The sequence below is a fragment of the Triticum dicoccoides genome, chromosome 2A, assembly GCF_002162155.2.
Source record: "Triticum dicoccoides isolate Atlit2015 ecotype Zavitan chromosome 2A, WEW_v2.0, whole genome shotgun sequence".
NCBI lineage: Eukaryota > Viridiplantae > Streptophyta > Magnoliopsida > Poales > Poaceae > Triticum > Triticum dicoccoides.
Window position 1 is genome coordinate 56,577,282 of NC_041382.1, and position 13,705 is coordinate 56,590,986.

Here is a 13,705-nt window from a genome sequence, read left to right on the forward strand (position 1 = left end):
GTAAACGCGCACCCAAATTGGTATGTCGTTAAACTCGTAGTCCTCAAGTCTCTTGCCCGGATCATATTCCTCCACAACAATCAGATCTTTATCAAACATCCACGGTCCTTCCTCAATTGCCTTTCTCTTACCCGATTCCTGTTTGAAGATGAACGCGAACAAATTGTCCCCTACTTCCTTACAATCAATTCCTTTGATTGGGCACCAGACGCGCCCAATTGACAAACTGATCGCATCCGGATGGGCCAACTTCTCTGACATCACTTTCCCCACTGCCTGAACCTCCGTGCTCTTCCCCTTCTCCCTCGCCGGCAACCGAATCTTGACCCCTCTCCTCTCCTCCTCCGACAGCTTCAAGCTGCGCATCATCCCCGCAACTCCCTCCATCCACCTACAGCAACCCCCCAGATCTGTCGCCGCCTAGGGTTAGGAGAATCCCGACAGCGCGCCCCCGGCCTGCACAGAGGGCAGCGAAGCGGAAGAGAATGGGGCGGGAGCAGCGGCGGGACTGAGAGACCAGGCGGGCCCCAACCGACGGACGGGACCAGAGCCTCGACCGGAGAGGAGAACGACGAACTAAGGAACCTCACCCCTAATCGCCTCCGCAAACGACGGAGGGAAACGCTGACCGTCACCACACGGGACGGACAGGAAATACTGCTCGCTGTCACGACGACCACATTTTTGCTGCAACTGTATTTGGTTGTTGCTACTACCGGCGAACTTTTTTGCTACATCCACCAAGAAGGAGCTGCGACCTTGCAACGGCGGCGACGGTGTTTTTGCTGCAACCGTTGTCAGGTTTTGCTATGACCGAATAAGTTTTTTGCTACATCCGTTCAATGGCGTTATTGGCTGGTGGGAGTCGTCGATGCAATTCCGTTCAGCGAGTATCAACGGCGAGGGGCGGCGGCGGAGCTACAGTCGGAGCCGATGAGAGCTGCAACCGCATGTGCAGCTGTTGCATGGGTCGAGGCAGCGACGAGGAGGACCGGCGAGGGTGGGAACCAACGACGAGGACGGCCGGCGAGGGTGCGGATCGGCGACGAGGAAGGCCACCGGAGGGAAGATGAGGCATCGGAGGGGAGCTACGTGAGACGACGGAGATGCGGGGATCTGCGCGAGCGTGAGATACGCGAGGAGGAAGAAGATCTGGGACGAATCATTTTTTTCCGCTAGATCGAACGGCCAGAATAAGTGACATCCTGCGGCTAGGGTGCGACCGGCCCAAACTTTGGGCCTGTGCGCCGGCGCAGATTACTCCCCAAAGAAATAACATCACACCACAAAAAGTCAGTTGTGCGCCGGCGCAGATTACTCTCCAAAGAAATAACATCACACCACAAAAAGTCAGTTCATCAAACACAAGCCACTGGCTCACAGCACGAACACTGAGCAGGGCAGGCACCCTACCGTGAGGGCCTTCCCCTATGCCGCCTCGGAGGTTAGGCCCGCGCCTATGCTTCGCCTGTGCCAATACCACCGCCGCATCATCTTCCTCCACTCCGTCCCGTCGGCGCCTGCGCCTACGCATCCCGCCTTACCAGGGCCATGCCAAGCCCATCGGCTTCTCGGCGACGGCGATGTGCGCCGCCGGTTCCCTGCCCGGCCCTGTCGCGCAGGACGACGACGCAGGTGCCTGTGCTTCACTTGATTAGTATCGGGCGGGGATTTTATCTGGGTGTCTTGGTAGTGGTCGGAGATTCGCTTGTTTCGCGTGCTGAATTTTAGTCGCCTCACCTGTTTGTTCTGATAATATTCAGTTAACTCAGCTCGTCGAATCTCCTTATTAATCGTGTGAATTACTGGAATTTCAGATGCTTTGTAATCTTAGGGGAACAGAATTGTTAGTCTTCTGTAGTTTAGCCAAGAAACATACTGCTTTTGCCTTTTCATTTGTTTTAACCCTATTAAGGAAGTGCTGGTTCAGACTTCAGAGTTAAATATGCTTCACCTATCAAAACGAATCTGCTCATACTGTCCACTCCAGCCTCAGTTCTGAAGAAAATGGAAGATTTAGCCAAGGACGCTTTTAATTTTTGTATAATTAGCAGAACCGTATTCCAGTTTGTCGATGATACGTCTACCTGCAGTGTCAGGATATCGTCTCCCTCCAAAGGAAATTCAGGAAATTGTGGATGTGCCACCGAACCCCAGTTACCATCTCTCCCCTCGCCGAGATAGGATCATGTTCCTGAAACGTAGAGCTATGCCTCCGTTGTCCGAGCTCGCAAAACCCGATAAAATACTTGCTGGCATACGGATCGATTCCAGCTCTAACATGAGGAGTCGAATGTAAGTAACATAACTTTTATCATTTCGGGATGATATGCGATCGTAACCTTCCTATAGTTAACAGTTGGCTGATTTCTAGGTCCTTTTATACTGGGATTAGTATCCATTTGCTGATGGATGATGGAAGTTTGGGTCCAGAGAAAGTGGTCCATGGATATCCAGATGGTGCAAAAATTAATTTTGTAACATGGTACTTTTATTCCGAACACTCTTCAGTGTGTCTCTTTGTAGTATACAGCCGGATTATGTTGTGCTGTCCCTTTTTCTCAACTACTTCCTCTTGTATCTTTCTGAATTTCAGGTCACCAGATGGTCAGAATGTGGCCTTCACTGTGCGTTATGAAGATGAGGTCATTAGCTGATGCTTTGGATATGAAATGGGAGCACCCTTTGAGGGGATATCAGGTTGCTGATTATGTTCTCTATTTGGTGCATTTCATGACTTGTGTAGGTGGGCAGTGACAGCAATTTAGCATTGTGGGTTGCTAATGCAGAATCTGGAGAAGCTCGGCCACTTTTCAGACAAACAGACATAAGACTGAATGCTATTTTTGAGCTGTGAGTGCCTTTTGGGTTTTTTCAGGTGAACCGTCTTTCTGTTATTTGTTTCTCTCAGAAACTAACACTCATCTTATACAGATTTGTGTGGGTGGATCATTCTACCCTGTTGGTCTGCACTATTCCTTCATCACGTGGTGATTCTCCGAAGAAGCCATTGGTTCCTTTTGGTCCAAGGATTCGCTCCAATGAGCAGAACAATGTCATCCAGATGAGAGCCACAAAAGAAATGCTGAAAGATTTGCATGAGGAAGAATTGTTCGATTACTATGCAACCTCTCAGTTAGTACTGGTTTCGTTGGATGGGATAGTGAAACCAGTAGCTTCCCCTGCTATATATACTTTCCTTAATCCTTCACCAGATGAAAAGTACTTGATGCTCACCTGTGTTCACAAGCCATATTCTTCTATAGTCTCGTATAAAAGGTTTCCCAAGAAGGTTGAGTTGTGGACAGTTCATGGTAGATTTGTCCGCGAACTTTGTGATCTACCCCTTGCTGAAAATATTCCAATTGCAGCCAACAGCGTCCGTAGGGGAAAACGTTTAATCAGGTGGAGGCCTGACATGCCTTCTACCTTATATTGGTGAGTCACAAAGGCTTAGTCTTTTAATTCATGATGCACAAATGCAGTTTGTGTTAAAAAATGATACTATGTTCAGTTCTGATAAGCAAATACGTAAACTCATTCCTGTGGTATTTTTAGTTCCAGTGAAGTATGCCTCTTTGTCGCACTTGGTGGTTATGTCTTTGCTTATTTATGCAGTTGTCTTATTCTTATAGACCGTCCAAATTTGTCGCTTACATTATTTATGCACTTGATAAAATTCTTCTAAGCTCAGGGATGAAATTAGTTACTTCTAGGTTTGGTTTACTAGTCAGAAGTTACCTGCGATAGCCAACCTCAAATTAGTTAGGAATTAGGAAGAGAGTAAAACATTTGTGAACAACATTTTGCCTTCCGACCTCAATCATGGCCTAATTGTATGTGATGTGGTTTCTTTTTGTAGAAAGGCAATCACTATACTAATGATAATCCCTGATTCATTAGTTGTTTACACCACACATGTAGACACGCATGCTTAACTATAACAGAGGACCAGTGTTATGTTCTTAAATCACATCTGATATTTTCCAAGGGTGGAGGCACAAGATGGAGGAGATGCAAACGTTGAAGTCGCACCACGTGATATAGTTTACATGGAACCTGCTGAGCCTTTAAATGGCGAGAAACCTCATGCCCTTAAACTTGACCTTCGGTATAGGTATTGAACTACTGCAGGGATAACACTTTCTTCTCATGATGTTACAATTGAAACACTACTTTAGCTTCATGGAGATAGATTTTAATTTTGGCATTGAAACTGTAGCTTGTAAAAAAAATCTTAGCCTAGTTGTTTTTGACCTTGCACTTAAAATACTCACACATACTTTCTCCAGCTGCCCATGTCTATGATGCTAGACTACAACTCATGTTTTTGTCAAATCTGCAGAAGGATCTCTTGGTGCTATGGATTGCATGCACTGGTATATGAATATTGGCACAAGACACGCAGAACAAGAACATGGGTCATCTCCCCTGATTGCAATGATCTTAGCCCACGATTATTATTTGATAGATCTTCTGAAGATGCTTACTCAAGTCCAGGCTCTCCAATGATGTGCAGAACTCCCGCAGGCACCCTTGCCATTGCAAAAATTAAGACAAACTATGAAGGGACCTATATCCTAATGAAGGGACAGGGTGCCACACCAAAAGGAGGCATCCCTTTTCTTGATCTCTTAAACATGTATGCTGATCTCTTTCAATCATTTCTGCTCACCACTATTGTGATGGTTTCCCCTGTTGTGATTATTTGAATCTGTTAACATAACATGGAGCTCAACTTGCTTTTTTACAGAACTACGGGAGCGAAAGAGCGGATATGGGAAAGTGGTGTAGACAAGTACTATGAATCTGTTCTTGCACTGATGTCATACCATCCTAAATGTGAAATCCAGCTAAATGAACTAAAATTTCTCATATCGAAGGAGTCGAGAAGCGAAGCTGCCCAATATTATGTTAGTATCTGGCCTGATAAGAAGCAAGTCCAGATTACAAGTTATCCCCATCCATATCCTCAGCTGGCATCATTGCAGAGAGAAATAATCAGATACGAGCGAGATGATGGTGTTAAACTTACTGCTACATTGTATCTGCCTCCAGGCTATAATCCATCGAAAGATGGGCCTCTTGCATGCTTGATTTGGTCTTATCCTGGAGACTTTAAAAGCAGAGAGGCTGCTGGACAAGTCCGTCGTTCACCCAATAAATTTGCACGCATTAACAACAGTTTTCCTCTTCTTTGGTTATCTAGAGGGTACTATCTTCTTCTTACTTCATTTTTTGATGCATAATTTTTGCAATTTAATACCCTGTCATTTGGAAAATATAATTTTATTTATCTTTATGCCGCATCTTATCTTACAGGTTTGCTGTTTTGGCTGACCCGACAATCCCTATAATTGGTGAAGGAGACGAGGAGGCGAATGACAGGTGGTGTTCTACCTATTCAGCTATTTTTTTTATTCACTTTTCTGTCCTTTAACTTCTAGGGCTGCTACTTCATAGAAAGAGTGTACTCACATACTGCTACATTAAACACATAGTCATCGAGTTGAAATAGACCCTATTGTCGTCATGAGATAACTAGATATGATGCTCACTTAGACGGGTGATTTATTGCTTTTCTAGGTACATAGAGCAGCTGATTGCTAGTGCGGAAGCAGCGGTAAATGAAATTGTAAGAAGAGGGGTGAGATTGTCTCTTACTTTGTTTTATGCAGATAGTTTCAGATTTGCATGCCCATCTTCATGCGTTTATGTTTCCCTGTACTTGCTTCTTACCCTTCTTTTGGATTAGTCATGCTTTGAGGTTAAGCACCTAAGCACTGGAAAAAGGGAACACATTCATAAAACCTCAAATCTGTATAATCCAGTCATGCACAGTGTAATTCAACGCATTACTCTCGAGACCTTTGATTATATAAATTTGTCCTGTTCTTCAGGTTGCTCACCCTGACAAAATTGCTGTGGGCGGTCATTCATATGGTGCATTTATGACTGCTAACCTCTTGGCACATGCACCTCATCTTTTCTGCTGCGGAATCGCTCGCTCTGGAGCCTACAACAGGACACTGACTCCATTTGGCTTTCAGGTTCAGCTCTGCCTATTCATTTAAGGAAGGAACATAACTCAAACGTTGTGTCACCTGTCCCAGGTGGACTCCCTCTAGACACGACTGCACAACACGCTTTCAGGTGGACTTGTCTCTGTTGATTTCTCCATATCTTTTGCTTGCAGAAAGAGGTGAGGACGCTCTGGGAAGCTGCCGATACCTATATTAAGATGAGCCCCTTCATGATAGCTAACAAAATCAAGAAACCAATTCTACTGATACATGGAGAAGAAGACAGCAAAGTTACAACAGCAATGCAGGTAGCAACAGTAGCTTCAGGGGTATTATGGGTTCTGAATGCTTTTTTTTGTCCTACAGTTGTAGTTACTACTATCTAGGACTGAAATATTGCGATACTTTTGCAGTCAAGTCAATTTTATGATGCTTTGAAAGGGCATGGGGTGCCATGCCGTCTTGTAATTCTCCCATTCGAGGGGCACCGATATGCTGCAAGGGAAAGCGTTATGCATGTAATTTGGGAGACTGATAGGTGGCTGCAGAAATATTGTGCAAGTAATTCTAGCAATACCCTGATTATCAAATCCAGTGGTGAGTGGTGAGACAACACAATCACATGTTGATGGTGCACCAGCATGTGAAGCTTTAACGTTGAACTTCACCAAGATATCTAGTCTGGTAAGGCTTTCTGTGCAATTGAGTTATCCTTATGTGATACTGCAACTAGTATATAGCTGAATCATTAGATATCTTAATTTTGGTGCTTCTTAATTCTTTAGTATAGCCGGTCCCAAGCCCGGGTAAAGGAGGAGGGTTGTGATAGGCAGCGAGCCAACGTAAAAACTCAGCCACTCTTATGGAGATGAAACCCAAAAGATTTTCGTTGGGGCATAACCCTCTCAGCAACGCGCCACATCGACCCGGGTGTGGTGGCAAATGGGCAAGGGCCGGGCCGTCACCCCCCAGGTGGCGCGCCGTATCTTTCCGGATACGGTGGCTGCCAGAGCCATGAGTTGGTTGCGAGATCTTATGGGTTTCACCTCTAGCCTACCCCAACTTGTTTGGGACTAAAGGCTTTGTTGTTGTTGTTGTGACTGGTGGGATAGGAGTGTTTTTTTTTCCTTTTGTGAGGGACGAGTTTTTTTCCCCCAAGTATATGTTTATATATCACGACACACTTTTTTTTTCTATCTGAGTTGCTGAGCTTGAGACTCAAATACACTTTAACTAGTGATTCCCTACTAAATTTGATCTGACATTCTTGTTTATTCTTAACTCATGAATTTGATGGCATGTTTCTTTGCAGAGCAAGCTGATACTAATGGCCTTGGATCATATCGGTGTAGGAAACTTTAAAGATAACTCACAATGATATTGATGTGTTTCCATGTGCACACAGAATAGTATCACTTCATTCACTGCTCTGTTTCCATATCATTCTTGACTCTTGTAACGCGAGACTCGGTAATCATATTCATACATGCCAATAAACACCATTGCTATATATGTACTTGTTGTCTGCTTCTCAAGTTGATATCTTCTTTGGAGTTCCTTTCTTGAATGTCACGGCATCATATCAAAGTGTTATATTATGAAGCTTTGCTATTACAGAAATTTAAGGCCTGAAGACACCAACACTACAATTCCAATTATGATGAAGCATAACGAGGGTAAAATTCGATCCCATCCTGTTAACCAATGGTGCTTCAGTGAGGTCATTATGTTCGTTCCCAAACTCATTCTGCACATATGCTCTGTATCTGAGGCACGAATCGATGCGATTCAAACCTCTTTTTACTGGTAAAATTGCAAAACAGTGAACAGTTGTAAGGTTCTATACGATGGGTATCTTGAATTAAGCATAACCATATCAGAAATCGCAAAAGGAATCAGAGAAATTGCTTCAGTAAACTGATGTTGTCTATAGAATAATATGTCCTCACCTTACCACCAGCGTATCTTGTTTGCTTTGGGTAGATGCTTGGTGTTTCTGTTACATATTCCATTCAGATTAAATTGCTCCTATTGGCCTTCACAAAGTCCTCTCTTCACACCACATAAGATGATAAGGGTACTAGCAAAGAAATCCTCTAAAAACATGGAAGGAAAAATAAATGTCGCAAAATGGGGTTTAACATCTGAAGTTATTTTATTCTTTTGACTTCCTTCGACAGTGAAAGCTTAAAGTGAATGTGTCTCATCTCTAACTGATTGCACTCAATTGTATTTTATTGTTAGGGCTGAAATAAACTTGGAAGCACTGAACATTTTCTTACTTGACAGTCCTCTACAAAAAAAAGACTCGTTATTATACTGGGTGAGTGATACTATTGTTGGATATATAACAAAACAAAGCAACGGGAAGGTCAATTATATGGTCCCCATCATATGTAAATAGTTATAAACAGATACAAAGACTATTCTACCATGTGAGCTTCTATTGATGATGCCTAGCAAATAAAACTTTTTTGTTGGCTTTGTGATTGTGATATACCCAGGTTTCAATCAAACAAGATCATCTTGGATAACATCATAGACTAAGTCAGGTCTAGCTTCATCATATGCACAAGGACATGATTTGGTCCTCAACATTAGGTAGAACAGGACAACATACTTTGATCTAACCACAACTAGCGTCAATCATCAGGCCAACATTTCCTTGTTGTAAATGACAATTTTTTAAATCAGATTAAAACTTTGGATGTAGTCTTATTAATGACGCTTCTTTTTGGCATTCAAGAAATATGACATGATTTATTTATTATCGAAGAAAACCACGGGGCCAGGGCTATGTCCATTCATTAAAGAAAGTAAAATAATGTAAATTATATTTGGACACATTAACGGATCAATTTATAGAAGAGAATTTTGGATAATAAACTCTATCCACTTTGACAATACTACCATGCTGATTCAGAAGGCTAGCTAGGAGCCTAGGTAGGAGGATTGCTTCATCTGTGCTCAGATCAAAGAAGTGACATAGATGCTGACCAAAGCAACTGTGAGCACAAAGTAGTTCAGTATTACCTTGCTGGCAATATTATTCTGCACTGAACTTTGACTCTTTAACCTGCAATTCAAGTTTCATTCACCACTTCATTTTGAATTTTGTAGAGGAAAATTCATCAGTATACTTGCATAGGTGTATCACTATGGGTCAATTATTATTTTTAAGAGATTGTGTGGATGAACACACCACATGCACGTCGCACTCATGACATAAACGTACGTACACGCGTGCGCGTGCACTACACGCGCTATATTTGCAGGGGCAAGATTTTTTGATAGCATTTTAATGTAGGTCGTCATTGTCAGGGAATCAAATCCAAGCACACATTTTTAGACCATGTACAACCACATCAATTTTTTTGCAGGAGAAAAGACAAATGGTGGTCTGAATTCTTGGAGACGTCAGAAACATCTCTGTGTCATAGTCTTGCAAGACTTGTGCAGGCCACAAGCCTCTCCATCTGTTCTGTCCATACAAGCAACACCCATACCATTCTGGTACGTTTCCTTACAACTTGGTGAGTGTAGAATTTTATCAGGTCACAGCAGAAGGCTAAACAGTAACTGTCATAGCCTCATCTAGCTCAGGGCTCTGTATGTTGCCCTTATCTTGTTCTCCAGAATACAATGCCTTCATCTGAGCTAGAGCTGTCCACGCACCCCATTCATCGCCGAAAGTCACACTGACCGGCTCTGATCGATACAGAATATTTGCTTCTGTTTCGTTCCTTTCGTCTAAAGGCTCCATTCGGGGTGTTTTCAGTCAGGGGGTGCGAGCGAACGGCTGTGACGATGTCTGGGAGAAATATCGGAATGATTGGCCCATTTCGTGTGTGTGGGCAAAGTCAACAATCCTAAATGGTTCTCATGGGCACCTTTAGTACCTGTCTTTTTTGGGTGCCTTCCAATGATTCCCAAAGGCCAAGAAGGCAGGCTAGGCCTAGGAGCAACCACTTGCACATCCGATGGCTGTTACTGTCTTACAGTGGCAAGCAAAAGGAGAGGCGGCGAGAAGACGGGGAAACGCAGCAGCAAGCAAGCGACCGAGAAAGCAACCGTAGGCCGGTAGGTGCTGGAATTCAGAAAGCTCCAGGGGCACGCAAATTTCACCCCGAGTAGTCGCGTTTTCGCCTCGATTTGTAGCCTCCTGTTTGATTCAGACCAATCACTGCCATTATAAAAGGTACTAGATCATAGTTTGGTACCTCGCTTGACTATTGTGGTATGAGATTGTTTTTTGCCAAATCAGCGACTCACAGCCAGCCAGGGTAGTTACCAGTTGCCTTCACCGGCACTGTATTATTATTAGCCTGAAGCTGAGGCATTTCGACGTCTTCTGTCACTAAATCTATTGTGCACTGTTAATTCATTCACAGGTGTCCTTAGTAGTTTGGTATTTCCTGAAATTTGAATACCCATACCAGGTTGATGTGGTAGAGTTATGAATTCCTTTTGGGTTTGGCGTTTACAGTCGCATCAGGGTTATTTTCTCAGAACTGAGTGAGAAATAAGCTTATTTGTTGTAAACAGCTAAGAGATGGCCAGTACATCAAACTTAATAGGATCTGAGTGATTCTAAAAGAATAAAAGAGAGAAGATCAGATTGATTTCAGAACTTCAGATATGTGAGCATATACGTGCTGAGAGCAAAATCACTTGGGTGCTATCTTGTCAGAGGAAAAGGAACAATTCTTTTTTGCATTTATTTACTATATATGTGCTGCGCACTGCAAATTCCAATTCATTCCTTCAGTAAAAAGAAACATTTCCACTTACAGGAACCGAGATTTCCCCGCGCCGATGTACCCAACATGGTGCCAGTTTGACATTCTATAATTGACGTCGATACCAGATCAAAGATTTGTTTTAAAAACAAACGGTGCCGAATTAGATCGATGTGGCTAGCGAGCACCTTTGGCAAAGTCCAAGCTCTCACTATAGACGTAGATCACGCCGCACTGCAGTCCTTCCAGGTGGCAAGGGTGTGTCGCCATATATTCTGGCTGTTCATGCTGCCGCGTGCAATCACATAATTAGATCCTTGTGAAGTACAGTGACGCATATATTCAGCCGGGCAGCTTTACGGCAGCAGGAAGCGTAGAAAAAAGGTGAGTTTTGCTGCATATTTGTACTGTAACTTGAACAGTTTTGTGTTCCATATTTTGGCGATCACTCTTTTTGGAGGAGTAGTAGTGTAGGGCTGCTGTGCAGTCTGGGGTTTGGTCCACTTTAATACTGCTGGTCCTGTCGGCACTAGAGATTCCCAATGTCACCATGATCCTAATTATGGCGACATTGTCATCGTGTGTAACCTTTTTAGTAGTAGGACGGCATGAACTTGCCTTGTTTCCCAGCAATGTGCATTCCTGTAATTGATGCATTTGGAATGTACTTAAGAATCAATCCATCAACTAAATTGTTCCTTCGGGATGATTGATTTCATATGGAAACAATAAGAAAAAAAAGTTAGCATCAGCTCGCTTTTTCACTTGGGTGTGTAGGACTCCCTTTTTGTTGCGTAGTAGATTTCCTTTTTTGCATAGGAGACAATTTTGGAAATCCACAATGGTTAAGATTATAGAGTATAAGATAACACAACATCGTTGAAAAGGTCCACGTTTAGTGCGCATAAAAAGAAGCAACCTAAACATATAGGGGCTATCAAAGCAACATAAATAAGACAAGTTCTGCAATCCATTTAAATTGATATTTCAGAGCAGGAAGAACACATAAATATGCCAAAGATATCTTATCTATCTTTGGAATATTTATGTGTTCTTCTTGCTCTGAATTCCATGCAAAAATAAATAAAAAATCTAAAACCTGTGAAAAGAGTTACAAGCAGAAACTTTTTACGAGCTAGACAGCTCGAAGCTATAGGGTGCTCCGATCGAATCGGTAGCAACCTGCCTACAGTACGGAGCAATAGTATTTTTTGTAAAGGAAGTGTCTATACGTAACATGCCATGGTGCCACCAACCCTAGGGCGGGCTACCTAGCTGGATCTCTTCTCGATGAATGACGACACTGTGAACTCATAAGGTGCAAAGGGCCTGCTGGGGCTACCTGGCATCATGGAAGCATACATGCATAGTTGCCAATGGCATTTTGGAAGATATAACAAGGTTCGGCTATGAGTTGTAGCAGCCACTGAGACACTGACAATGTGGAACTATTTTTATGAGGCCCACCTGTCAGTCGGAAATAAGATCGAACCGGCGCGTTTTTGTTACCGATACTTTTAAATAGTTGCGTGAGATCCACGAATTCATATCTGGCAGTATTTTTGTCGTAAGTAAAGAGTGTCCCACACGATACCGCCAATAATCCCTTCCGTGTATAGTTGTCCAACATGTGCATCCGATGTATTATATAGTGCATAACACAAAAGTCGGCACACAAAGCTAGGTCATAATGTGTTGTATGATCCGATGCATTGTATTATCATTTATAAAATCTCTTGTTATATTATCATCCATAGAAGTCAACGTCGAACTATTCTCATGCAACCTGCCTGTCATTTGATATTTTCTTTAGACGGGTATCAAAAAACAAGTTGTATGATTCGATGACCTAGTTTTGGAGTACTACATTCAATCGTATTGTATAGTGCGTAATATATAGGCGGAAACCAGTAAAACAAGGACCCAGCCCTTTCGGGGTGGGGGCTTCTGCAAAAATGGCTCAAGCTTAATTCACCCCACCAAAATAGCGATGGGAAAAAGCCCCTAAAAACTACTCCCTCTTATTCAAAGTTGCGACACTTTTTTCCGATCAGAGGGAGTACATTGTTGTTCTTTACAGGTTTGCCCTTTTGTCGTGTGAGCTTATTGCCTTATCTACCTATTCAAAGTCTATAATGCCACTGTACTGGAATAGATGACGAACTTGTGTCAGGTTGTCAAATATGAGACATTATACTACAAATGCCTTCAGATTCTTATTCATATTTCACCATAAAGTTGCTTATTCAATTTTAATTGTAGGTTTGGAGCCTGCCACATCTTGCTGATCTTTTTAATAAGAGAGCTTCATTGAGACAAGGGACAGACCCAGTTGAGCATATATCCATAAAAGGGCAGCCCCAGTGCATGTAGCTCCCGCTTGCGTAGGGTCTGGAGAAGGGTCCGACCACTTTGGGTCTATTGTACGCAGTCTTTCCCTACATTTCTGCAAGAGGCTGTTTCCAGGACTTGAACCCGTGACCTCATGGTCACAAGGCAGCAGATTTACCACTGCGCCAAGGCTCCCCTTCAGTTGAGCATATATCCATATCGACACTAAATGTACTATATTTTGCTTTAGCTCAAGTCTACCCATCAAAACTTGGTAGAATAATGAGATTCCACCTTTTTTGTTTACTCTTTGACAAATCATTCTGTCAAAAAAAATTTGGTGAAGGTTTTCTTGCCCATAATTTGATATACAGCAATGTTGACAGTAAAATATGAACTGGGGTAGATAAATTGAAAAATGCATGTTAAGCACCAATCCAACACAAGGTCCAAACTTGCGATGATAACCAATGACCATTTAGCATATGCGAGGTCTTGCACTAGGGCATCGAGATATATATAAGAAAAGAGTATAAGCTGGAGCAATAAACTTTGTAAAAGCAGGGGCAATGGGGCACGCACGTATCCTTTGCTAGACATCAGAGGTCAGAG

General features: G+C 42.9%; 1 protein-coding gene across 3 annotated transcripts; it reads left to right on the top strand.

Moving 5' to 3' along the window:
• The first annotated feature begins 1,345 nt into the window (after window positions 1-1,345).
• Window positions 1,346-11,425, top strand: LOC119353187 (probable glutamyl endopeptidase, chloroplastic). Of its 3 annotated transcripts, XM_037619774.1 has the most exons (16): window positions 2,060-2,295; window positions 2,375-2,485; window positions 2,597-2,645; window positions 2,747-2,853; window positions 2,935-3,438; window positions 3,992-4,117; window positions 4,346-4,642; window positions 4,754-5,212; window positions 5,323-5,388; window positions 5,587-5,647; window positions 5,901-6,050; window positions 6,197-6,331; window positions 6,437-6,707; window positions 7,336-7,493; window positions 7,641-9,536; window positions 10,817-11,425. In XM_037619774.1, exons 1-13 carry the CDS (start codon window positions 2,075-2,077, stop codon window positions 6,629-6,631), a joined length of 2,481 nt encoding a protein of 826 aa, XP_037475671.1. In that variant the 5' UTR covers window positions 2,060-2,074; the 3' UTR covers window positions 6,632-6,707; window positions 7,336-7,493; window positions 7,641-9,536; window positions 10,817-11,425. The 3 variants fall into 3 exon arrangements, with proteins under 3 accessions (XP_037475672.1, XP_037475673.1, XP_037475671.1); XM_037619775.1 differs by lacking the exons at window positions 5,587-5,647; window positions 6,437-6,707; window positions 7,336-7,493; window positions 7,641-9,536; window positions 10,817-11,425 and adding an exon at window positions 1,346-1,635 and having other exon boundaries at window positions 2,094-2,295; window positions 6,197-6,321; XM_037619776.1 differs by lacking the exons at window positions 5,587-5,647; window positions 6,437-6,707; window positions 7,336-7,493; window positions 7,641-9,536; window positions 10,817-11,425 and adding an exon at window positions 1,346-1,635 and having other exon boundaries at window positions 2,094-2,295; window positions 5,901-6,325.
• Window positions 11,426-13,705: the final 2,280 nt, after the last annotated feature.